The following is a 27,430-nucleotide window of genomic DNA, read 5'->3' on the forward strand; positions in this document are numbered from 1 at the left end:
TGTTCCCCAACCCAGTTCCCCTTTAGAGTTATTTTGCTCCTATTAGTTGACTAATTCTTAGAGTGGTGCTGCACTTCTGATTCAAAGATACTTAAGAAAATATCACAATTTGAACTTCAGTCTGGGAGATGCAGTACTATACAGTTGTGCTGTGTAATATAATCTTAGTGTATGCTGCTTTAGTCAAGGTGATTCACATGAGACAGTTGCCAAGTCAGTGATTAATTTTAATGATTATTCGTTGCAAGAGACTGATCACAACTGAAGAAACAAAATCATTTTTTTCTCATTCTTATATCCAAAATGTTTTAGATATAAACAGAAGAATACAATTCAGAATTACATATATACAAAATTCCAGAAATTATTGTGGAATACAATTTCATTTCATTGCCGAAAATCTTCTGGAATTAAAGGGAGAATACCACTCCATTATTTTTTAGCCTCCTCCAACTGTTTCTTCTCACTCATCTCCCGCAATCTCTTTCTAAAGGCTTCTAGATCTTTTCTCTGGAGAAGACAGAAATGCAATTTTCACCATTGATTTTACTCCCTTCCAAACTGTACATTAATGGCATTTATTGCAGCAACAGATTTACCTGCTCTTCATTTAGAGGTTGAAAGATCTTGCTCTGTAGAAAATGTAGCAAGAAAACAATTAGTGTCAGAAGTGATATAACAAGCTATGACAGAATATAAAATGCCACCAAGAAAAAATGGAGAGGAGATCAGCAAGTAAAATGCTGTGCTTAAAAGAAATAGTTGAATGGAAACTGGAATCAAGGTGCATCATTTAGGAGGGAAGATGCTCTACTATGTTCTACTGAATGTCCTACTTGTCACTATTGTGAATTTCTTTTATTTTAGCATGATAGACCATAGAGTCCAGCCAGTACTTGAGCAAGTCCAATTTAAATCAAAATAGAAAAAATGCAGAATAACGGAGTTGGAAGAAACCTTGGAAGTCTTCTAGTCCAGGGGGCGCCAACTTTTTGGACCTCAGGGACCACCAAACTCATAATTTTAAATCCTGTGGACCAGAGACCCTGGGAAAATCCCCCAAAAAGTCTGCAGGAAAATTCCCCACCCCATTTTCCTACCGATTGATCATTCTTTATTTGAGATTGCAGGATACCATCTCCAGCTCCGTTCTCAGGGGGAGAGAGAGAGAGAGACTTTTGGCTTCATGGAAGGAAAGCAGAAGCAGCGGAAGTCTTTCTTTCTCTCCCCCCCCCCCCAAACTCCACCAGAAATGAGTCTTTGTGAGAGTTGTCACATCGGCGCAGCCTCTTAGAGCAGGATGCCTTGCAGGGTCCCAAAGACTCATTTTTGGCAGAGTTGAGGGGAGAGAAAGAGTTTTGCTGCTTTCCTTGCGTGCAGCCAAAAGCAGAAGAGGAGAAAGGAGCAGCCTGGTGGCCAGGTGAGGTGTGTGAGGCGCGTGGGGCAAGTTCCCCCCTCCCCTCACTACCTCGTGTTGTTCACAATGCAAGTGACGCAAGCCTTGTGTTCCCGCGGGCCATGTGGGCAGCGCAGCCTTGTGTTCCCGCGCAGCCTGGATTAATTGCTTTGGGGAGTGCTTTGAGGTGACATTTCCCTGTGGACCACCAAAATTTTCTCACGGACCACCAGTGGTCCCCCTGATTGGCGACCACTGTTCTAGTCCAACTCCCTGCTCAAGCAGGAAACCTACCAGTCAGATAAAGTGTTGGAGCATCCACAACTTCTGGAGGCAAGTTGTTCCAATGATTCATTGTTCTAACTGGCAGGAAATTTCTGCTAGTTTCTAGGTTGGTCCTCTCTTTGATTAGTTTCCCTCCTTTGCTTCCTGTGGTACCTGCAGATGCTTTGGAGAATCGGTTGACCTCCTCTCCTTTGTGGCAGGCCTTTAGATACTGGAACACTGTTAATCATGTCACCCCTAGTCCTCCTTTTTATTAAACTAGACATACCCAATTCTTGCAATCTGCAATTGCATACCCAATTCCTGCAACTTTTTGGTTATGACTTTGTTTGCCTTTAGGTCAGTGGTTTCCAATTTTCCAGCTCTGCAGACCAGTGGCAGGGAAAAAAGAGGGGATGGTTTTGCGAGCACACTGCTTGCACAAATGCAGCTTTGCAAGCTCAACTGCCACTTGCGTGGCCCGGTTTCCAATGGGCCATGGCTCAGTACCAGACCACAGACCAGGTGCTGGGAACCCCTGCTCTAGGTGCTCGTAGATTTGTTGCTTATCTTTTCCAGAATCTTTCCAGGTATTGATACCAGGCAGATTCTCCCCCCCTTTTTTTGGGGGAGGGGGAGATGAACATCAGGGAAACTTTGGAAATAAATGTATTAGCACAAAATTTTCTCATCTGATTACAGACGACTTACTGCGATTGCATATTTTTCAAAAAATTCAGTCTGATTTGCTGTCCAGAATATAGCAACTGGGAAAGTCAGATACAGCATCATCTGAAAGAGAAAGAAAAAAACCCAAATGCCGTTGGTTGAATCACAGAAAAAAAATTGCTTTACTTGACTTATATTGGATTTTTTTTTCTTACTTCCTTAGGTAAAAGGCAGACATTACCAAAATGGTAAAAAGAAAGAGTCTGTATTTCTTTTCAGACTAATTCTTTTTAGCATTGGTGATATCCACAGCTGTACTAGTCTCTCTGGCAGCAGTTCTCAAACTTTTTGGTCTCACGATCTCTTTACATGTTTAAAAATTATTGATATGTCAAAGAATTGTTGTTAACACGTGTTGTATCTATCAATATTTACTATATTAGAAATTAAAATAGAGAATATTTTATAGTATTTTATTTATTTATATTTCATATTTAATTGTCCATCTCCCTATAATTCATATATTGTTCATCATAAATCAAGCTCTTTGCAAATAAAGCTATTTTCATGTTAATATATTTTAGCATAAAAATAATTACATTTTCCAAAACAAAAACAAATAGTAAAAAGAGTAGCATTGTTTTAGTATTTTCAAATCTTCTTAATATCTGATTTAACAGAAGAGTGCTGAATTGTCCTATTTATTTCTGCATTCAATCTGCTGCCATCTGCTGTTTTGGAAGGAATACATAAGGAAAAGTCAGCCTCACACAGATCTTAGTTGGAAAAGAAAGAAGCACTGCAGCCTTTTCAGGAAATTCTGTTTTGACTCCATACTAAAACCTAACATGTTTAGCAGCAATGTAAAACTAAAGAGTGAAAAAAAAAATCTTTGCATTATTATGAAAATAATTTTGACCTAGCAGATCCCCTGGAAAGGGTCCTAGGCCACCCTTTGAGAGTCACTGCTATAGGGCAAAGTCTCAATCTTGTCAACTTGAAATTATGTGGACTTCAGTTTCCAGAAATTCCCCAGCCAGCATGAGTTGAAGTTACCCATCTTCAAGCTGCCAAGGTTGACAAACATCACTTGCAGGGGAAGAGAAGGAGCCAATTCCTCCCAACACAGATAGTCCTCGACTTACAACAGTTCATCTAGTGACCATTCAAAGTTACAACGGCACTGAAAAAAGGGACTTATAACCTTTTTTCACACTTATGACCGTTGCAGCACTCCCATGGTCACATGATCAAAAATTCAAATGCTTATGACAGTTGCAGTGTCCCAGGATCACACGATCCCCTTTTACGACCTTCTGACAAGCAAAGTCAATGGGGAAACCAGATTCACTTAACAACCGAGTCACTAATTTAACAACGGCGGTGATTCACTTAACAGCTGTAGCAAGAAAGGTGGTAAAATGGGACAAATTTCACTTGACAACTGTCTTGCTTAGCAAGAAAAAAAATTGGGCTCAATTGAGCTCATAAGTGGAGGACTCTTCCTCTTTTCCTCAATAGCTCCAAGTTTCTGATCAGTTTAAGCCCCAAGGAATAATTGCAGGAAGGGAGTGAGAGGAGGCGGCGTTGTTTCCCTGCAAAGCCTATTAACAAGTGCAACTTAGAGTTCACGCACTGAAACACGTCAAAAATAAGAATTCCCGAGTTCTTATATGTGGGTATATGCATAATTTTGTATGTATGCATGTATGTATGAATATGCATATTTACTTATGTAGTGTATATTGGAGGTGGTGACCCTTTGAGAGCTGTATGCAACGAAATTTCATTTTAATGTATGCCAATCAGTGTACATTCAAAAGTGACAATAAAAGTTATTCTAAGTCTCCACTATGTCGCAGGTCCTCCGACCTTGACCCTTCCCCCAAAGCGGAACGTAGGAAGCCGCCCCGGGATCTAGCGGGCCGCTTCCACCCGACCGATCCCTTTAATAAACCTGAATCCAGCCTCTCTCTCCCCCCGCCGCCCCCCCGCCCCAATCTTCCCGCCGCCATCGCAATACAGACCCGCAAAATCTCAAGCTGGTTCCTGGATATCATGATGCCCGGCGACGGAAAAAGGAACCCGCCTCCTCTCTCCAATGGCCAATGGGAGGCCAGCCCAATGCAAGACGGAGACGAGGGACTGATTCAATGTTAAATTTCGAACGCAACGAAGAAGGGAGGAAAGACGTCATCTTTGCGCGCCGTATTTGGCCTCGACAGGCAAAGGCCGCGATGCCGGAGTCGGAGACTGTCTCAGGAAAGCGGGAGCTTTTCTTCGTGAGTACGGCTGGGGAAGAAGTTGGGTCCCTGGGTCGGGAGGTTGGGCTTCCATTGATGTTTACGTGGCGAGGCTTTTTCTCAATGCAACCCCTCGGAAGGGGAGGCTCGCTTCGATATCTTTTTTCCCCCCTCAATGGAGTAATAAGAGTGGAATGCTGTACTTTATTGGTCAAGTGTGATTGGAGGAATTTGTCTCCGGTGCAAAAGCTGCAAAAGCCACAGAGTAATCCTGATCATAACAATGATACCAATAGGAAGGGGGTAATGAAGAAGATGGGAAGGATAATAATAAGAACACTACAGTCCTACAACATGGATGAATAGACTTAGACATAAGTCTTTTTAAGTGTAAGTATACTGGTCTAAGTATATACTTGAACAAACACCCCCGATCGCGAACAGAAAAAGCAGTGCAGTTACAGTGGATCGCTTTTGCAACATCGTCAATATACCGTGGGGATTTTTGCTCGTGGTGAAAAAGCTTGTGCCCCTTAATTATCAACTGTGAATCGCAATCCATAGTTGTGATGGAAGGAATAACAGTTGCTCTGATAAAGATCAGACAGGAAAGCCTGGCTGTCTAAAACTACTGTCTGCATTTTATCTTTAAGAAAAGATTTGGGAATTATATAGGCACCCTAAAATGGCTTGTATAACCAACTTCTAACAGTATATGATCAATGGATGAAAATCACAAAATGCTATGTTGCTTTTGAAAGCACATTTTAAGATAAGTATAGCTGCAATTACTCAGTGCCTTTGTGAAATGGGCAGGAAAGACCATAACATTAATATTTCAATTAATAGTATTTCCAAGTCTATTACAACTTTTATATCAACATTTAGTAACATACTCTTATAAAATTATTTTTATTAACCTATTATTACCATATAACTAGTGGTGTGGATAGGAACATTACAGGGATTAAATAGCCAGCAGCTATTTAATGACACTGAGATTAGGATAAGTGTTTAGATTTTCTTGGTCCCCCATATATGTGTTATTACTACATAATGCTATCATCTATCCTATAGAAAAAACCTGAAAATAGTACTGTTGAGATATTGAGGTTGTAGGGCTGTTCAGTGAAAGAAAACTGCTTTTTGTCCAAACCCATGTCACCTCCCTGCACAGGAGGAAGAAGACCTACAATATGAAGAAGAGATCTTGCGCAACCCATTTTCTGTCAAGTGCTGGATCCGCTATATTGACTTCAAGCAGAATGCTCCCAAACATATCCTGAACCTGATCTATGAGAGAGCTCTTAAGGAATTGCCAGGAAGGTATAGTTATCTTTCATTCATTATGATTGTTTTGAAAATTGCATTTTTGCAAATATTGAAATTATATTTTTAACACCCAGTTTTTTATAAAAGCCACTGATTTTTCAAAGTCAATAACTCGGATGCCCTTTCTGCCCCTTGCTTTTTTTTTTTTTTTTGTCAAAGTTTGTTTTTGCTGAAAGAGATTAGTAATACTTTGGGTAGCCAAATCTTCCCAACAAAAGTGTGAAGATTGTGGTTCAAAATTTGCTGTCAGTCAGAGTTGGAAAAGATCGAGATTCTTTATTTTGATGTTGATGATCTCTTTTGTTTTGCAGCTACAAGCTCTGGTACAACTATCTTAAGCAGCGGCGGAAACAAGTTAAGAGCAAATGTGTAACAGATCCCTGCTATGAAGAAGTTAACAACTGCCATGAGCGTGCCCTGGTCTTCATGCATAAGGTACAGTATTAGCCTGCAGACTCAAAGGGTTTGGTAGAGCCTGAGAGGAGCAGGACGACATGGATGGGAAAAGCATTTGGCCTGTGCATTAAGTTCAAGGGGGCTCAGTTTAAAACACTTGCTGATTAGTTTTCCGATTGGAAAGGAAGGTGACTACAAGGTAGTCCTTGATTTATGATCAACAACTATTTGAAGTTAGGACAGGCTCAAAAAAAGTTACCTGCTTGCAACCTGTCCTCAGAGGTATGACTGCTACATCACTCTGGTGGTTATATGATCACATTTTGGTTGCTTAGAAGCTAGCTTGCAGTTGTGCAGTACTGCGGTTGAAGTATCCCAATTGCGTTTTGCATTTTTTTTTAGTTTTGCAAAGACCCCAATTGGATAAGAATTGCACCACATGACATTAACAACCATAATGTACACTTAGTGGCCATGGTAAAAATGGTTGAAACGTTGCGTCCAGTCATGTAATAACTCAACTTACTATGGAAAAAGCCAATAATCAAAGCTTAAACTTTAGTGTTTATTAGACAGCTCATGCTAGAAGGAAGAATACAATATTTGAGTCAGACCACCCTCCCCTCCAAGAAAGAGATATACTCAAATTTATAATTCTCAGAAAGATGAGAGATTAATGCATAAGTAACATATAAGCAATACATATTCATAGGTAAGAGATCTGAAGTTACCATACGTAAGGGAGCTCATGCTACTTCCTGTGCCTCTTGGACTTGCAAAACCAAAAAGGGAGGAAAACAGGGAGGAAAACATCTCCCGTAAATCAAGGGAAGGGGGGAATTTGAGAATGCCAAATGCTAAAAAGAAAAAAAAAAGTACAATTGCAATGACTCACAGCCAAAATTCTATGCTGAGTTGTGGATGTAAGTCAAGGACTATGTAAGATTTTTAAGGGGCTGGAGCAGCTTTCCTATGAAGAAAGGTCACAATATAGAGATTTTGAGAGCCTAGAAAACAGGCAAATGAGAGGAAATGTGGTTGAGGTGTAAAAATGATGCATGATGCAAACAAAGTGAACAAGGAGAAACTATTTCATCCGATGAAATTGAATCTTGGAAGAATCAGGGTAGAAAAAAGTGTTGTTGCTGTTTTTTAAATGTGTAATTCACTACCTCAAGATGTGTTACTGGCTACTTGCTTGACTGACTTCAAAAACTGTATGAAAGTCATGGTTATTAGCCTTGCTAGCGAAGTGACTCCTTCTGAAGACTAATGTGCTTGTACAATTGGTTGGCCACTGTGAGAACAGACTGCTAGACTAGATGAGCCAGAGGTCCAATCCATCAGGAGACTGGTTATGTTCTTATTTAAAACATTTACATTTATTTAAATTCTTTTAGGGAGGCTGTGTTCACAGATATAAAGGCCATTTCAACATGAAGTTATAGGTGGACCCTTTTTATTCAAGGGTGTGTGTGTGTATCTGACTGAAGGCAACCATCTTTGAATCAGATTGTTGGACAATATGGACTTTTGTCTGATTTGATGAAATGATTATTTTATTTCTGGTATCTTATATTTCCCACAGATGCCTCGGATATGGCTAGATTACTGCCAGTTTCTCATGGATCAATGTCGGATCACCCGTACCCGCAGGACATTTGACCGGGCGCTCAGAGCTCTGCCCATCACACAGCACCATCGTATCTGGCCACTTTACCTGAAGTTTGTGCGACTGTATCCATTACCTGAGACAGCTGTACGGGTCTACCGTAGGTACCTAAAGGTGAGGGTGTCCCCCCATTCCCACTATAGGTGCTCCTTGTCAAGATTGTCCAATTATGAGACGTCTTTTCATTATGGGAACAGTCCATCTCTTTCTCAAGCACCTATAGTGATGACCTTGATGATTGCCAGGCTCTCACGATCCACACACACTTTCTCAGCATTCGATTTCCCCCTCCCCCCCCATTTCATTGGCAAGTTGAAAAGAGTTAAGGTTTGAAAAAAACAAAGCGGTTCAATCTTTGACACCCCTTGACTTAAAATCCATTCACTTAGCGACCACTCAAAATTACAATGGTGTTGAAAAAAGTCACAGTTGGTCCTCTCACAACTGCTGCAGCATCCCCACAGTCACAGGATCAAAATTCGGGCACTTGGCAACCAGCATGTATTTATGACCATTGCAGCATTTCAGGATCATGAGACTGCCATTTGTGTTATTCCCAAGTGGCTTCTGACAGGTAAAGTCAATTTGCGGGGGAGCGAGCCAGATTCACTTCACAGCTGCATGATTCACTTAATTACTGCAATGATTTGCTTTACGACCATGGCAAAAAGTCATATACTTGGGCGCAACTCATTTAACATTTAACTCATTTAACAACTGCCTAGCTTAGCAACAAATTCTGGTCCCATTTGTAGTAGTAAATCCTGAGCTACCTGTAATATATATTTTATAATTTTCCTCTCCAAAATGGTTGCGTACTCTAAAAAATGGGGGTCAATCAGAGAATACCATAGTTCTTCCTCCTTTAGCTACTTTTTGTTACTGGCATAGATCAGGAACTGAGAAATTATTTTTATTTGCAGTTTTCTTGAGTCCTTTATTGGAAAACATTGGCCTGAGGAAGACTATTTCTGACAAAGTCTAAGAACAGACATAGTTTGTTTGATTGGCATTTATGTTGAGGTACCTGTGATCTTCAGCTTATTGATTATGGTCTGTTATAGGGCTTCTATGTGTTCTCTGTGTGTTTAAGATAAAAATCAGGTCTAAATATGTTCAAATGTTATCAGCTTTAATATGGCAAATGAGCACGGTCATATTTGTGTGTGTGTGTGTGTGTGTCTCCACACATGGCAAGTTACTGTTCTATCATTCCTCCTTGTATACTACAACTGTTAAAATATAGAATATTTGTCCTTTTTTTTTTTTTTTTTTTGGAATCTTGTAAATGTACATAAAAGAAGGGATTACATAATATGTGACTCAGAAACAACTTCTAGATATATAGACTATCACAATTTCACAGCCATCGTGACCATTGCTAAGACTTTCAAGAGGAAAAGTCCACACACCTGTAAGTTTCCAGAATTGGGGAATAATAGAATATACCTGATCCCATATGCAAGTTAAAGATAAAACTGGGATAAAGACCTCAAAAAATTTGTTGACGTGTCTGAGCTAAGGAAATACTATCATCTTGGCCTGGTTGTTAGCAGTTTCATTTTCCTAAGGCTGTTCTTTCTTAATTGGCGTAGGATTTGTGGACATATTAATAGAACCTCTCACATCATTTACAGAAAAGAAGGAGATATGGTTGGCACATGGACTTTTGAAATAGTGTGATAATTAAATGTATTAATAACTAGAAGTAGTTTAAGTTCAGGGTTCCTGAGTTTTGCTCCCCTTTGTGTTTTCCTAAACTGTTAACATAATATTGACCATGTACAGCTTAGTTGTTCCTCGATGTTCTCTCCCAAAAGCAAAATCATCATAAACTGAACAGCCTAATATATTCATCTAATGTAGGCTGATGAATGCAGATTGGTTCTTGTACTCGACTAGTCTTCAGAATAGCATTTCCATCATCACTCTAATTAATCCTAAATTCTCTAATGGCTATATGCTCTGAGTCGTTGATACGGGGTTTATAGGTATGGTTTCTTTTATGTTGCAGCTGAGCCCTGAGAATGCAGAGGAATATATTGAGTATCTGCGCTCCATTGACCGTCTGGATGAAGCCGCTGTCCGTCTTGGAGCTGTGGTGAATGATGAACGTTTTGTTTCCAAGGAGGGAAAATCTAATTATCAGGTAGGATTCTGTAGTAGTCAATCATTTCTACCATCCAGAGTTGCATATTAAGTTTCCTTCATCTAAATCTGCATGCTTTTTCTATGCCTCTCAGAAGCTTTTCTATTGCCTCTTATTATGTGGCACTTCGGGCTTCTTTTGCAGTTATGGCACGAGCTCTGTGATCTCATCTCTCAAAATCCAGACAAGGTGAAGTCACTCAATGTAGGGGCCATCATCCGAGGTGGCCTGACTCGTTTCACTGACCAGTTGGGCAAGCTGTGGTGTTCTTTGGCAGATTACTACATCCGCAGTGGCCATTTTGAGAAGGTAGGCACTGAATCCAGCAGTCTGCATGATATGATGATACAGGCTAGAATCCCATCCCAGGAAGAAAATTCCCAAAGCATAGATTGGGCGGAGTACATCCACCGAATTGTTTTTTTATCTGATTTTTCCCTACTAAATTGAGAATTAGGATTAGGAATGGACCTGTTATTTTGCAGGTCAATTTGTACAGCCCTAGGAACTTCCGTTAAGTCTTTTTTTTTTTTAACCCTTACCAAAGATTTGAAAAAAAATCTATTGTACATCTCTACCAGCCTTTCAGTTGTGCATCACTCAGCCTTCTATCCTTATTTTGGTAAACGAGGACCCAAAATACTCTTAGTTATTGGACTGAATTTGATGGGCAAATCAAATTATGGGCACAACTTTCTGTTGCCTGAAGTTTGCTTTTCAAGTAGGTTTAAGCCTAGCTGTCAGCCGTCACTTTGAACTGACATAGGAGGTGTAATTTCTTAGCAGTAACTGCAACAGTTCCTGAGGAAGATTTCCTCCCTGTTAGATCATGTTCATTTCAGTTAGCTGCCTTTTGACTGACAGGGCTGTCCCATATAAATGAGAACCTGGTTTTCCTAAAGATGGATTGCATCTTGAGAGATGGACTGTGTTTTTATAAAACCAATTCCTTTCGAAGAGAGGTGCAAACCACCAGGTGGCTGAAGAAGAAAAGCCAACAAGCTGGGTCCTGGAGCAGCCTCTGTGATTGTTGTCTCTGCCTTAGGCTCGTGATGTGTATGAAGAAGCTATTCAGACAGTGATGACAGTACGGGATTTCACTCAAGTGTTTGACAGCTACGCCCAGTTTGAGGAGAGCATGATTGCTGCTAAGATGGAGACCACCTCTGAAATGGGACGTGAGGAGGATGGTAAGAGCAGCTTAGCCAGAAGAAAGCAAATGTTACTCCTTCTCTTTAAGCTGGATCTAGGGGAGCAAGTAACACAGTTTTTGTGTCTTCTCAAGCTTTCAGACTTTCACCAATCAGGACTTCCCAGATTGTTTGGTCTTGCAGTCCTCCTTCATTTCACCATCCTTCACTAAGTTGGAGTTCTCCAACTTGTAGATGGCCACATTCTGTCCACCTCTATCCTGGATCTTTACATATTGCTGGATGTTTCCCTGTGTTTTATCACAGATAACACCTTGTGTTAATAGAAAACGTTCTCTCTCTTTTTATCCATCCCATACATTAGTTATAGGCTACACAACTCTTTTCTTATTCTTCCCACTCCTTTAGAGAACTGCGTAGTTGAATAGAAAAGAACTACGGTCCTACAGTCTAAGTTCATTTCTGCTGTTTTTCTGTTTGGAAAACAGATGATGTAGATCTGGAACTGCGCCTGGCACGCTTTGAGCAGCTGATCACACGTCGGCCTCTGCTTCTCAACAGTGTCCTCCTGCGCCAGAATCCTCACAACGTCCATGAGTGGCACAAGCGGGTGAAGCTGTACGAAGGCAAACCTTGGGAGGTAGGAGAACGTTCATCTCTGAATGGCTAGAACTGTCGCGTTGCCAAGCCAGTAGCCTACAACACCGTTCCCATTTATTAAATGCTGGGTTTGATGTTAGATAACAATAACATTCTGGAACTAGAGCTCATGGAACTACTTTTCAAGCAGTCAGCTTGAACCAGTCAGCCACCCAGTTTGAGAGTCCTTGGAGATTAGGTTTATCTGTGAAAATAGGAGATATCTGGGCTTCTTTTCATGTACTTGCATCTTAAAATAGCTTTAAAAATCTGTCTCTTAATGAGGCTGAGTTAAGACAAAGAGTCTTTTCTTCTCATTTGCTCAGTTTTATGTTTCACGGTATCTCACCCAAGCATCAAGCAAGCAAGCAAGGAACATTCCAATCATGACTCTCCTTTCTGACTTACTTTTTACTCTTACCAGATCATCAACACGTACACGGAAGCAGTGCAGACTGTCGACCCGTTTAAAGCCACTGGAAAGTCACATACGTTGTGGGTTTCTTTCGCCAAGTTCTACGAGACCAATGGACAGATAGAAGATGTGAGTGATGCACTGGGCAGAGCCAAGCACTCCCCTAGCCTATTTCCTGCCTCTCTTTCCTAGTTGCTCTCTGAAGAGTTAAATTACACGTTTTTCACCATAAACATATAAAAACATTCCAAATGAGTACTTAAAGGTTGTAGGTTTTCTGAAAAGGGCCTTGGTGATCCTTGGTGATGCACAAAGCAATTTGGGGAGGGAGGGTCATGTCAGCCGCATTACATACTAGATCCCAAAGAGAAGACATGGTGAGGTGTTTTGTTTTTTTTTTCTTTCCTAGCTTTTCCTCTTATTTTTTTTTCCTCCCTGTCTTGTACCAGGCCAGAACAATTTTTGAAAAGGCCACCAAGGTGAACTTCAAGCAGGTGGATGAACTGGCCAGCGTCTGGTGCGAGTATGGTGAGATGGAGCTGCGGCATGAGAACTACGATCAAGCCCTGCGTATCCTGAGGGTGAGAAGAAGCCAAACAAATAGGAAGAGGGCATTCTGAAAGTCTTGTAATCAAACTTGCTTGCTTGTAATCTTTTCACAAAGGATTAGGTTTGAACAGATGGTCTATATCAAGGGTGTCAAACTCGATTTAATTGAGGGCTGCATCACGGTTGTGTTTGACCTCGGGGATGGTGGGGGGTAGTGGTCAGGGGGGCATGGCCAGCTCACCATGCCCAATCTGTATCGGGGGCACCTGTGGTGGCCAAGTCCTATGGCAGGACTTCCCCCAGACCCTCCCTCACTCTCATAACCTTCCTTCCTTTTCTTCCTTCCTTCCTTCCTTCCTTCCTTCCTTCCTTCCTTCCTTCCTTCCTTCCTTCCTTTTCTTCTTTTTCCTTCTCCTTTCTTCTTCCCCTCTTTCCTTATTTTTCCTTCCTTGCTCTCTTCCCATCTTTTCTTCTTTTCTCTTTCCCCTTTCTCCTTTCCTCTCCCTTCTTGCATACTCAAATGCAAAAGGGGAAACATGTGTTTTGTTTTTAGTTTGTTTTGCTACCCCTCTGCCAGTGAAAACTGAGCTGGAGGGGGCCAGATCTAAGCACCCCGTGGGCCTTGAGTTTGACACCCCTGCTCTATAGTCTCTAATTCTTCCTGGATCTAGTGGGCCAAGAATCTGATCCCTGGGAAGCTGACAAAAGATTCTTTTTACTCCAGAATAAGAGGGGCATGGGTCTAGTTAAGCAAGCCTGAAGAAAGTCAGGATTTCTTTTGCAGACAACAAAGCTACTTGATCTCAAATATCTGTATATACTGTATATGAACCCAATTCTTAATCTGCTTGGCCCGGGGATTCTACTTCCTCTGTTCTTACCATTTTTTTCTCCTTCCAGAAAGCTACAGCTATCCCAGCTAAGAAAGCTGAATATTTTGATTCCACAGAGCCTGTGCAGAATCGTGTATATAAGTCCCTCAAGGTTTGGTCCATGCTGGCTGACTTGGAAGAAAGTCTCGGCACTTTCAAAGTAAGTGGTCTTGGTTGGCTTCCATTCTTACCTATCCTGGCTGGCATTTCTTCTGGCAATTTTTACAATGAGCCATCTCGCCAGGCAGAGATTTGTTAGCCTAAGCTTGACATCTAGAAGAAACTTCTCCTTTTTGTCTCTCTAGGCCAGGGGTCCCCAAATTGGGCAACTTTTAAGACTTGTGGATATTTACCATTTTCGTTCCATAAGACACACTTAGGTTTAGAGGAGAAAAACAAGAAAAAGAAATATTCTGAACCGGAGCCTGAGAAGACCACAGATAGGTGTCCTCTCATGTGCCAGCTCTGCCTATTGACTCCTGCACTGCGGAAAAGAGACAGAAGAGGAGGGCAATGACAAAGACAGAAGAGACAGGGTTCAGCAATGTAAAAGGACCCCACCACTATGGCCTGGCTGCTATTCACCAAAGGACGGGCACCATGACACAATATTCACTCCATAAGACGCACAGACATTTTCACCCACTTTTTTTGGGGGGGGGGGGGTTGTCTTATGGAGTGAAAAATACAGTATTTATGGTGATTTTGTGTCACATGGGAACTTAAAAATGTTTTTTTTAAAACCAGGACAAATTAAATTGATGGTGCTGAGGAGCTATTACAATTCCTGGATTTTCTTTCAAACTTAACTGCATGACAAGCTACACTTGAAAACTAAAATGTATTTTATTTTTGTATCTGGATCAAAATTCAAATAATGGTTTACTTAAATACATATATCATTATAAGACACAAAATGTATCAGGACTGAAATATGCTGATCACTAAATGTCCCAGTCCACCTTCACTGGGGCATGTTTTAACATCAGAATAGTCTGTTCCTTTCTAATAGGAAATACTGTACTTTGACTACTTCAGTTGAAGTCCACAAGTCTTAAAGTTGCCAAGTTTGGAGACCTCTGCTCTAGGCATTATGAGATTGGACAAAGTCCTGTAACCAAGTGCAGGTGAAATGTTCTAAAAATAATATTCCCCCCTTAGAATCAAATCAAGATATTTCTTAACCTTCTAAATTTAGCAAGTGAGTAAGAAGTCATCCAAAATAAAAAAAAATAATCTTTTTTTTGCTCTTCCTCTTTAAGGAATCTGAGCATCCTTTCCTTCCTATTTCATAAGTTTGGCTTGGAAATAATCTCTTGAAGCAGCAGGGTCAGAATAGAACTATTGGCACAGCCATCTGTTCCTTCCCCTAAGTAGCTGAAGAAGAATGGTGATAATAGTCTCCCATAAGTGCATTGCTGTATTTCTATTCATTTAACGTCTATCATGTTACTGATAGGGAGCGTGACAGCACCTGAGATGACCAGTTGGGAAGAACCCCAGCAGGTTACACTACTAGAAAAACCATTCAGTCTCAAATTTAAGTGTTTCTTCTCATTCTGGGCATAATTGGGAAGTGAGTATTAAGAATCTGTGCCTGTGATTGGAGTTCTGATCCAGCCTAGTATTGAAGCTTTTTTTTTTTTTTTACTTTGCCATTCCTAGTCTACTAAGGCTGTATACGATCGTATTTTGGATCTACGCATTGCCACCCCACAAATCATCATTAACTATGGTCTGTTCCTGGAGGAGCACAAATATTTTGAAGAGAGCTTCAAGGTGAGTTGGTTTCATCAATGCTTCCTTCTACCATCTGGGTTTGTATCAGCATAGAAGTCACTGAACCTAGAACACTGCATGTTACAGATGGTAAGCGCAGAAGAGAGCTTCAAACCAGCTGCAGTACACTAAGGTCTTATTATGTACAGCAGTGGTGGGATTCAAATTTTTTTACTACCGGTTCTGTGGGTGTGGCTTGGTGGGCGTGTCAGGGAAAAGATACTGTAAAGTCTCCATTCCCTCTCCACTCCTGGGGGAAGGTTACTGCAAAATCCCATTCCCTCCCCACCCCACTAACCTGCTTTCCAGCTCCATTCTCCTGTGCAGGGCAACCAAAGAAGACCCAGCCGATCAGCTGGGACTTGGGAGGCAGAGAATAGATGGGAGCAGGGCCAGTCAGAGGTGGTATTTGCTGGTTCTCTGAACGACTCAAAATTTCCGCTACCGGTTCTCCAGAACTGGTCAGAACCTGCTGAATATTACCTCTGATGTACAGTATGTTGCAAAGGATAATTGCTGTATTCAATATCTCTCGTTCTCTTTCTCAAAACTCTGAACAAACTAGCCAATATATTTTACGTTGAGATGGTCTGGGTTTCAGAACAAACCAATAGCTTAGGTGTAGGGACAGCTATAGGGACAGAGTAAATACTTTGCACTATAATTGCCATGCACCTTTGCTGTCCTTAGCTATTGTTTATAATAATTGAAAAAAAAAATTGTTTTCTCCTGGGATTGCTATCAGTTGTTTTTTTGTTTAATTGGAAAGTTAAACAGAAACATAACAGATAGAATTAGCATTCCAATACAGTAGAAGGGCCCTAGGATGTCCGATTAAAGTGGTTGTTGGTTGGTTAGCAATTTGCAGGAAGAAAAGTAGTCCTTAAAATGTGAATAAAGTTACAATATCAGCAGCATACAAGGAAAATGCCTATAAAATGTTCTACAGGCGGCATCTCCCCCCTTCGAGATTGGCGAGGATGTATCCCAACATGAGCCTGAAATACTGGAAGTGCAAAGAATCCCAAAAATATTGGCTGAGAATTAAAAAATGGTTGGAAGAAATTACGAAGGAACAAATTGAATTATTCTAAATAAGAATTATTCTTATTAGGGATATTTAGGAAACAACATGGACAAAAAGTTAAATACATAATATTACATACATTGACAGCGGCCAGACTGGCCTTTGCTCAATGTTGGAAACAGGCCTTCACTCTACCAGAAGAATTGATAATTCAAAAGGTAATGAGTTGTGCAGAAATGGATAAATTAACTCTAGACCTAAAAGATAAAGAATCATCAGAATTTGGGACTGTTGGTATGAATGGTTCAAACCTTGTGAAGACAGTCTATATAATAAATGGTATAGGTAGATTAGTAGTAGCTGTAGTAAATATATATTCGCATTAGATATCAATTATAAATATTGCACAAAATGTTACAAACGAAATCACAAACTGTCGATGTTGAAAAGTTTTTAATTTTTTTCTTTGTGTTCATGTTGTTTTAATTGTAAAATTAATAAAGTTTATTCTAAAAAAAATGTGAATTGGTATAGTTAAATCACGACAGTCCCCTATGATATTGAAGTGAGCGAGGAATAGGGCAGAGCCTTCTGCAAAGCAGTCTTGAATGTTTTGTTTATACTTCTGTTCATTTTGGCAGGCATATGAGAGAGGCATCTCCTTGTTTAAGTGGCCAAATGTTTATGATATCTGGAACACCTATCTAACCAAATTCATTGACCGCTATGGTGGGAAGAAGTTGGAGCGTGCTCGGGATCTTTTTGAGCAGGCCTTGGATAGCTGTCCCCAGAAATACGCAAAAAGTATGTATGAAGTGTCTCTCTAACAAAAAGTTGAGTCACAAACTCTTCAGTCAGATTCTGATGATAAAGGTTGGATGGGACATGTCTTCTGGACAATAATGGATTGTAGCAAACTTCCTAGCCTATCTAATAATCCCTATGGATGGACTTGCTTTATTGGCCTGAGAAGGATCTTGAGGACTCAAAAATGTCTTTTTCATTGGAAATTGAAGAAAATTGAAGTAAAGAGAAGTTCTCTTCCCAAAGCTGCTTTTTTCAAAAGGCAACTGGACTTCGTTTTTGCTTGAAGATGTTTTTGTTCTCATCCAAGAAGCATCTTTAGTTCAGTTCTTCAGAACTGTGGAAGCTTCTTGGATGAGATGCGAAACGTCTTCAAGCAAAAACAAAAAAAGTCCAGTTACCACTTGAAAAAGCAACGTTGGGACGAGAATCTCCATAGACATAGAACTTCTCTTCATTTCTTCATCATTTAGTGGAGGAGAGCAAGATGAATCAGAGTGAGCAAGTTCTCAGCAAGGATTTATTTGAGTGTTTTTTGATAACAAGACTGCTAATAAGTCTGGATATGAAAAACATTGGCCTGAAATTGAAGGGAGGTGAAATTTGGGTCCAATTTTCTTTCCTTTTGCAGCTATCTATCTCTTATATGCCAAGCTGGAGGAGGAATATGGGCTGGCCCGCCATGCCATGGCAGTATATGAGCGGGCTACTCAGGCTGTGCTGCCTTCAGAGAAGCATGATATGTACAACATCTACATCAAGAGAGCAGCTGAAATTTATGGCGTCACCCACACACGTAGCATCTATGAGAAAGCGATTGAGGTTAGTTTATTCTCTCTAAATTGCATCTATTGGTTTTCCCATCCTAACCCATATTATTCAGCTTCATGATACGGCTTAATCTGTTCTTGCTTGCTCACCACAATTAAAAATGTAGGTCACTTACTAGAGCATGTGCATCTTGGTCTGCATCCTCCTATATAAATCTGCAGGTATCCCTGAGGTCAGTTATCAAATCAAGCCAATAGGAAATGATTGGTATTTGTTGAGTTGATCAGAAAGGCCAGGAAGAATTGCCTGCTCCCTTGGAGAAGACTACTTTTATTCTTGACTAGGTCAAGCAGGAAACATTCCCATTGACATCCCCAGCTTCTGGAGGTGACTGTCAAGAAAAGAAAAATTAAAAAAGGAAAAGAAATCAGCCATCAGGATAGAAAAAGTCAAACAATGGTGAAAGCCTTCATGCTCAAAGACTGGAGAGTGAATTTCCAGAACAGCTGAGACGCCTCTAAGACTTGAATCAGGCAATGTTAATCCCTAGAGTCTGCAACAGCCTCCATACAGCACTAGCAACTTCACTGTACTTTGTGACAACAGAAGAGTGACAACAGAAGAGCCAGAGAATAGCTTAGCATCCTGCCCTCTCCCAATCAATCCAGGAAAGGAATTTCACAAGAGGGAAAGTTGGGTGTTGTTATAGATTGAAAGACTCTGCCCATAGCTTTTCATTCCATTCACATGAGATAAATCAGCAGGGGTACAAAGGGAATCCTCTATCTGAAGTGGTCTGTCAGGAGGGCATAGAGACCCAAATATGGGAATCCTCAGCCCCTTTTGTACCTGCCACTTTGGATATAACAGAGATACACGGTGGGTGCTCGGGTAGTTTTAGTTCTCCCACTAAAGCAAGAAAAGGACCTGAAGGAGAAGACTGTAGCCCAATGACAGAAGCCAGGCACCAAGAAAGATGCCAGACTTGCTAGCTCCAGCCAAGAAAGAGGGCAACATGTAATATCTATGGGCATAGTCATTTGACAATTAAAGGTGAAGAGTTTCCTGGCAAAACGAGAGGAATCTTTTGTCTCTCTGGGATCTTGCTGTGGCATCGACTTCATCACAAATTTCTTCTTCCAACTGGCCCGCAACATCCCTTGTCTCCTTTCTCCCACGTCACACTCCAGGAGCAGGAGAAAAGTAAAAGAAAGCCACTCACATAATACGAGTCAAAAAAAAAAAAAAATAAGGTTCAAGAAGCACCAGGGCCCAGGCAGCAGCCTCCATAAAAGTCAGATGCTGTCTCAGCATCATTTCACTTATTTTGTGCCCTTGCTCATCCTACAGATTCTGCAGGGCAAATGTCACCTGTGGCAGTTCTTTGTGGAATAGGAGGAGGAGGAAGAGGAACTTTTTAGAGGGGATGCTCACCTAGCTAACTTAGATTTCATATTAAAAGTATATGCAGTATTACTAGACAATGTGATAAAGATCCTTAAGCTGGAATAGGTAACCATGAATAGACCACCGTATGCAAGCCCTTAATGAGGGGATGCTATTCAGTGATTCTCTTGAACTACAACTGATTTAGAGTAACAATGATTCATTCAAACCTATTATTTAGGATTCCAGCTAAAATATTAGCTTAGAATTAAAAACACTGGATAAACTAAAAGAACAAGGGATAATATTAGACTGGTGGGTATATTTGCAAATTCAAACTAAATTTAAGAAAGATGTAAAGGAGCTAGGGATAGATAAAGATTTACAAAAATTGGACCAAATCTTGACAGGCAAGGATATAAAATTTATAACACGAACATATAATTATTTACTGGAGGTAGAACTAGAGGAGGAAATTGTTAAGGGACCAATGATTGCCTGGGTGAGAAATGTGGGTCATAATATAAATTTGGATGAGTGGGAAAAGACTTGGACCAAGAACTGGAAGCTGACTTTGTCAACAGCATTCAAAGCAAATCAATATAAAATGTTTTGTAGATGGCACTTAGCGCCGGCACGACTGGCGAAAATGTATCCAACCTTGAAACCAGAATGCTGGAAGTGCAAACAAAAGAAAGGAACGTTTTTCCATATGTGGTGGCAGTGTATAGAGGTCAAAAAATACTGGAAGAAAATACAGATGGCTTTTTGAGATTACAAAATATAAATTGAAATTGGAACCCGAAACATTTTTATTAGGTATGATTAAAAGGGAATTTGAGTAAAGATAAATATATATACCACCAGATGAAGTTTTGATTCAAAACATAATGGACTGTGCTGAACAAGATAAATTCACTATGGAACTGAAAGGCAAAGAGGATCGAGAATACTGTGCGACATGGGAGAGGTGGTACGAATGGGTGAAGGATAAGGATAAAAATAATGTATAGTCACAAAATAAGAATAGAATACTTTATTGGTCAAGTGTGATTGGACACACAAGGAATTTGTCTTGGTGTAAATACTCTCAGTATCAAGAATCATAACGTACAACACTAACATAAGAAACATGTATATACAATGACACAATTACTATTAATGGAAATGAGATTTTTATATTTTTTGTTTTTAAAGAATAAAAATTAAAATAAATAAATAAAATATTAGCTTAGAAGGCTGTGTTCTTGGTAACTGTGTCAGCCAGGAAAGTGAAGGAGCTATAGACATTGTTGCAAGGTTTGTGCATTTTCCCACATCGGCATGGTAACTTTATTCCTAAGTGATTGTGTTGCCCAATTGTATCCCAAATACATCCAACGCTAGCAAAATATTCAACAAGTTAAATATTTGCAGGATATTGACTGAAACCAGCGGTCTCTTTATGTATACAAACTAGGAGCACGATTTAAGCGGGTCTACGGCTCTTCCATTAAGTTGCTGACTAAGATTGTATTGCATTGGCACATACAACTTGCCTCAAGCAGATTTCCAGAAGCTTTCCCAGATGAGACTTTTGATTGATTGGAGAAAGTATTGCAACACTTGTAGGCCCATCTTAGGGAATACTACTACTGGCGCCACAGAGTCTGTGAATGTCTTTTGGACTTGCTGTTCAGATGTTCTTCTGACCAGTGGACAACAGACTCACCAGTACAAAGAGCAAAGAGTTTGCAGTTGGGGAAGAAAGTTAACAATTGAGGATGATGTTTTTGCTGATTGAATGGAATTTGGTTTCAAAGACTTTATAAATCATAGGATGTAAGATTCCCCTATGAATGAAGTCAGTTCCTTTGCCGGAAGAGAGGTTCCTCCATAAAGAGCAGAAAAGGTTTGTTGGGTTTGTTTTTTTCATCTAAAGAAAAGTTAATTGTTTTTCTGCAGAGTCAGTTGTCCGATGCCCAGAAGAATTCTTCCCACTCAATCCAGCTACCTCTCATCCTTTTCTAGTTGCATCTGCATTTATCTCTTTTTGGCTGTGGCATCCATACAGCCACGGACTTTTTCACATTGTTCAAATTGGTTTTGTTTTCCTGGATCAGTTCAGATATTCCAATTGCTAAAATATTCTGAAAGCCCTCTGGGTAATCGTAATCCTTAGATGCTATACTTAGCTGTTTATTATTAGTTCATGCCACCCTAGAAGCTGAAGTATTGAAGGGCGTGGTACATTTAAATATCCATACTTTTTTCAGGTGCTATCAGATGAACACGCTCGGGAGATGTGTCTGCGCTTTGCTGATATGGAATGCAAATTGGGTGAAATAGACAGAGCTCGGGCAATCTATTCCTATTGCTCACAGATGTGTGACCCCCGAGTAAGTGGCTTTTTCTGTGTACTGGAGAACTAGCTTACTGTCTGCTTGTGGCAATATTTAGTTGGGGGGAGGAAGGAAGAAGCTCCTCATTTTGCCAAAAGAGCAGAGATGATCACTCCCTGCTCAGTTCAAAATAAAGTGGTACCTCGGTACTCATTAATTGGCACAATGTGTAGCAAACAAATTTTTCCCATAAGGTATAATGTCACAAGGCAGCCAATACCAACAAATTCTAGCTTGTGCGTTGAGTGCCAAACAAACTATGAGTACCGGGACAAAATTTTCATGTCAAAATGCATCGAGTACCAAATTTGATGAGTTTCAAAGTAGTTGAGTACCAGGGTACCCCTGAATATGTATTATGACACGACAATCTTATATGCAGTTTGGAAAAACTAAAGGTGGATCCTTCCATCTGCAACCTGATGGATAAAGGTGTGTTCGTTTGTTTTGCTTACACAATAGATATGTTTCTGTTGTTTGTGACTGCCCATTCCTGATGCAGAAGATAAAGAGCACAATAATAGTTGACCTCTGTCCTCTTGCCCTCATTAAATCTTTCCTTTTTTATATCAGAAAGCTCAGAGAAGCGTGGAAACAGGAGTCTCTGAATCAACTATTGAATTTTGCCACGGTCTCTTTCCCAGCAATCCTCAAAACACATGTCTTTTTGGTTTCTCTTCTCAGACTACGGCCAACTTCTGGCAGACATGGAAAGAATTTGAGATTCGGCATGGGAACGAAGACACTATCCGAGAAATGCTGCGCATTAAGCGAAGTGTGCAGGCTACTTACAATACTCAGGTTAACTTCATGGCTTCTCAGATGCTAAAGGTTTACAGCAATGCCACAGGCACAGGTATTTCTTGCCTTCTCTTAGACGGAGAGGAGTACATTCTCCTGTTCTCTTCTAACCTCTCCCTGTCCCTTCTGCTCATCCTGCCTCTTTAACATTGTCTTGTTTCAGTGTCCGACTTAGCACCAGGACAGAGCGGCATGGATGACATGAAGCTCTTAGAGCAGCGAGCAGAACACCTGGCAGCCGAAGCAGAAAGAGATCAGCCTCGAGCTAAGGAGAAGATCTTGTTTGTCAGGTGAGGCTACTATAAGCAGGTGACTTACCTTTTCCCCCTATGAAGATTGTTTGGATTCATAACATCATCAAAAAATCATGATGGGAAAAATGGGATCAATTATTTGATTTGTATTCAGGAGCTCAAGACAATGTTTATTTATTTTAACCCATCGAGAATCAGGAAGAAACAGTTGAATAGATAGTACCCTAGCTGCTAACATGTCTAGAATGAGAACAGGACTGTGGTGTTGCCTTGAGAAACTAACACAAGTTTCTACCAAATAGCTATTTCAGCTTTCAAGCTATCAAATGCATTTTTCTAGGGAAAGATGACAGTGAAGTATTGCCAAGGACAGCCTGCTTTGCATTTATAGTTTTGGTACTTTTTGTACAGTGTGGTCTGAATGATTTATGACACATTGGGAACCCAGCAGAGTGTACTATTTGGCTTTCTGATTTCATTGACTACTTATGTGATTATGTGTCATTGACATGATGTCAACTTTTAGTGACCACACACATAAGATTTTCTCCATGATGCTATCCCTAACTGGGTGCTTCAGGTCTTCCACCAGTACCCCCAATATGCCATTGTTACTGAGTTCATCCAGTTTGCTGCTGATCTCTTTCCTTCCATCTTTCCCAGTATTACAGCTTTTTCCTAGAGCTATGCCTTCAAATGATGTAATAGTATGTGAGAAAGATCTTGGGTGATGGAGTAAAGAGATGCTGCTGCGGAAATGATCAGATAAGAGACAGCATAGCCTACAGTTGGATAATGAGCTGGGCAAGAGGGTTAGAACAGATCCTCTCTATTTTTGGGGCTATAAAAGAGATGGCTGGAGAGTTGAACTTAAGTGAGGCATCACATGGCCAGAACTTGTGATTTCACTTCTGCATCTTCATTGTTGCAAGCCATCAGGAAGCACACAAGTGGTAATCATGTTGCTGTGGGATATTGTGACAGTTGCAAATGTGCGCTGATCACAAAGCATCTCAATGGCAATCATGTGGCAGCGGGACACTGATAATTGTAAATATGAAAGGTCACAGTCATAACTTCTAACAGTCACTAAACGAGGCAGTTAATAAGCAAGGACTACCAGTACTGATTTCTTTGGGGGTATTTTTTTTTTTTTGTTTTTCAATTATCCAGCTTGCATCAGCTGTAATGTCTCCTATTATTTAGCCTTTTCTAAAGTTAGCTCCAAATCCAGCATTACTTTTTCCATGTAAAACTCTTAATTCATTGTTATATGGATCCTAAGTATTATTTTGCTAGCATGTATAATGAAGGGTATTCTGTGATAGTTTGCACATTCTATCAAATCCCCTTTTTTGGGAATTGGAATGAAAACCATCCTCTTCCAATCTCTTGGTCCTCATATTATTCTCCAGATTTGCCGGCATAGCTCGATTAGAACCTTTACTGATTCTTCTTCTGTTGCATGTTGTATTTCTGTAGGTGTTCCATCCGTTTCGGTAGTCCTCCAATTTGACAATAATTAACTTCTAGTAGTAGAGGTTCTTGTAAGTAGGGAATATCTTTTAGGGCAGCGGTCGCCAACCGGTGGGCCGTGAGAAAATTTTGGTGGGCTGCAGATAAATCTCACCCCCAGAGCACCCCCCCCGAAAGCAATTAATCCAGGCTGCGCAGAAACACAAGGCTGCACAGCCCACATGGCCCACGGGAACCCTCCCCGCCCACTCACTCCTTACCCGGTAAGCTTGCCTGCTAAATTGCTATTTTTCCTTTTTCCGACCATCATCTGTTCTGCTGTGCCGGGAGATTTAGATAAGATAGGAAGCAGGAAATGGTTGGATTTCTTGCTTTCTAGATAGTCCTTAGATCTTCAGCTCTGCTTTTAAGTACAGCCAAACCTCCCTTGAGACTGAAGGTTTGCTTGCAAGCAAATTCAGTGTAGTCTCACGGAAAGCAAATTTGAGAGACTGAGCTAGCTGATGGCAGATAGATCACTGAATGATTCTGTGAGCAACTCAATTTGCCTGCTTTGCCTGATTTTGGATAAAAGTTGCTCTTTAATTAAAAATTCAATATTTATATAAATATTTATAATATTTACATACAAGCCATGCCCAGCCAGTCACATGACCACCAAGCCACACCCACAAATTAGGCCACACCCAGAGAACCAGTTAGTGGTCCCTGGGATCTAAAATTATGAGTTTGGTGGTCCCTGAGGTCCAAAAGGTTGGCGACCCATTTTAGGGTATATGGATGCTGACCACCTCTACTGTGCAATGTTTCAGTATGGTACCCCTTCCATCTTCTTTTAATCTCCTTTAAATCAGTTACTATCTGTCCGTGGAGTTCCTTTAGCATACCAATTAGAGGTTGGGGACCTTATTCTGAGTTCAGAGGTATTTTGAACATTTCCTTGGGTTTCAATCTTCAATGTGTTTCCATCCTCCTTATAAATGTTATAATATTGCTTCTTGTCTTTTCTAACAGTTGTCTGAAGCTTTTGTTAAGCTCCTGAGTTTTTTTTTTATCTTTCTTCATGGCAATTTCCAGAGTTTGGTTTCTACTCTTTCCACGTTCATCCTTAGAAGCTCCTTTGGAAGATAAAGTTATCTTCCTCCTTACCTCAGTAACTCTACCAAGATAGCCTAGACTGAGATAATAACTTTCCAAAAGGCAAATTGTAATCACCATAGCTAAACAGGTGTGAAGCTGGTTCTTCCAGGCAGTGAAGATAACTGGGTGCTTCGAAAATGCTTAAAATTCCCATCCTCCCAGAACTTTTAATTAGGTTTATTGGGACTTGTGAAAGTTTCAGTCAAAGGGCATCAGATTGCCTGTCCTGAACACAAGACCCCACAAATTATACGGCTGGTTAATCATCCCCACTCAACCAGTGAATGAATTCACTCTTATATTAGAAAATGGATGACAGTGTGGCTGTATCTGCTTTAGATGTACAAATGTCAATATGTTTTTGAAAACGTAAAGCCGGGGCAAAAGGATAGACAACCTCCTTTTATTAGGGAAAGATAAGTACAGGACAGTTCCAATTGGAAATCATGCTGTCAAGTTCACTCTTCTTCCCTTTGCTTATTTTCAGGAGTGATGCTTCCCGCAGTGAATTGGCTGAACTTTCCAAGCAGGCCAATCCTGATGAGATAGACATCAATTTGGATGACAGCGATGAGAGTGAAGACAATGAGCCTGATGGTAAGAGGGAAGGTGGTTAACTCGGCAGCATTCTTCTCGCGCTATGGCTGCTGACTTTGGTGAATGGGAGCTCTGTTTTTGAAAAGCCAATATATGCCCAGCCTTCATACTAACCATTCTAACTCTTCTTTTTACAGAGGTGCAGCTGGAACAAAAGACTGTCCCCTCTGCTGTGTTTGGTGGACTTAAAGAAGACTGAGCTATTTGTTATTAATGAACTGCTTTAAGCTGGAGTAGAGACAACACTTTCCTGGTTAACCAGTGTGCCATGTAAAGTCTTTTCTTTGTGATCTTCTAAGCTGCTGTTCTTCTTGGCAACTCAACCTAATAGAGAAAGAAGCAATTTATAAAATACTGTTGATAGTTGTATTGTATTTAACCAACAGGAAGGGGAACTTGTATCCCAAATAATTTACCTTTAAAAGATTTGTGAAAAGGGTGGTAATGAATGGAGACACTATTTCTTCATGGGGAGTTTTCTTAAACTCAGGCTTATCTTTCTGGAAATATGGTAATATCTATTCTGAACCAATTTCATTATCACTAAAAGCTTTATTATTGCCTGGGCTGAAATCTTAAAATTACAAACAAGGCAATTATGGAAACAAGGGCAGTGGGGAACGTAATGTACATCATGGTCAAAGGTGAAATAATTGTTTACTGTGTAAAATTAGCCTTCATTCATAGAAATGAACTTTTAAAATGAATGTTCCTATAGTTTTATAAATATTAAGAACTGCAGATTTAAACAGTTTTTTGCAATACAAAACCAAGGCTACAGATTTTCTTAAATGAGCTTTCTTAAAATTGGAAATTCTTTAATTTGGAGTCTTCAAGGTGTGCTGGAACTAAATCCCCCAGAATTCCCAGCCAGTATGGTCAGGCCACAGGAGAAATAGAAGTTACGCCTTCTCTCCATCTCATGTTGATATTTGCCAGGAACAAATTGTAACTAATTATATATTAGCTTTGACATTAGAAAATTGAAGAGTATGGCTTTAAATGCATTTGAACAAGTTGGAAAAAGTGAATAAATCCATAGAGCATGGAATAACTCAATTCCACTAACAAATACTGGCAGGACAATAGGAGCTAACCCCATCTTGAGCTCACTCCTTGTTCAACACAGGCACCTGCATTTTTCCTCTACTTGTGTAGATTTCAGCAGCCTCTCTGTATGCCTGCATTTTTTACTTTAAATAATCAAGGGATAGTATTCATTCTAAACAATTCTACCATGTATTATGGAAAGTAGGGATGAACGAGC

At 40.3% G+C, this 27,430-nt stretch overlaps 2 protein-coding genes across 2 annotated transcripts; one reads left to right on the forward strand and one right to left on the reverse strand.

Annotated features, from left to right (window-relative positions):
• Positions 1 to 364: 364 nt before the first annotated feature.
• On the reverse strand, positions 365 to 4,495 carry PET100 (PET100 cytochrome c oxidase chaperone). The gene is made up of 4 exons (XM_026676955.2): positions 4,357 to 4,495; positions 2,372 to 2,452; positions 600 to 632; positions 365 to 510 (listed from the first exon to the last, which is right to left on the reverse strand). Exons 1-4 carry the CDS (start codon positions 4,387 to 4,389, stop codon positions 433 to 435), a joined length of 225 nt encoding a protein of 74 aa, XP_026532740.1. The 5' UTR covers positions 4,390 to 4,495; the 3' UTR covers positions 365 to 432.
• On the forward strand, positions 4,438 to 27,214 carry XAB2 (XPA binding protein 2). Its single transcript, XM_026676949.2, has 19 exons — positions 4,438 to 4,611; positions 5,750 to 5,898; positions 6,216 to 6,339; positions 7,889 to 8,086; positions 9,987 to 10,121; positions 10,266 to 10,430; positions 11,167 to 11,311; positions 11,761 to 11,912; positions 12,336 to 12,455; positions 12,776 to 12,907; positions 13,776 to 13,907; positions 15,413 to 15,526; positions 17,195 to 17,357; positions 17,989 to 18,179; positions 21,770 to 21,892; positions 22,580 to 22,751; positions 22,860 to 22,986; positions 26,054 to 26,163; positions 26,301 to 27,214. The coding sequence occupies exons 1-19, from the start codon at positions 4,438 to 4,440 to the stop codon at positions 26,360 to 26,362; spliced, it is 2,688 nt and encodes an 895-aa protein (XP_026532734.1). The 3' UTR covers positions 26,363 to 27,214.
• Positions 27,215 to 27,430: the final 216 nt, after the last annotated feature.

Source organism: Notechis scutatus, chromosome 2 (assembly GCF_049901735.1).
Source record: "Notechis scutatus isolate UNSWTSFEM ecotype Mainland chromosome 2, rNotScu1.2, whole genome shotgun sequence".
Classification (NCBI taxonomy): domain Eukaryota; kingdom Metazoa; phylum Chordata; class Lepidosauria; order Squamata; family Elapidae; genus Notechis; species Notechis scutatus.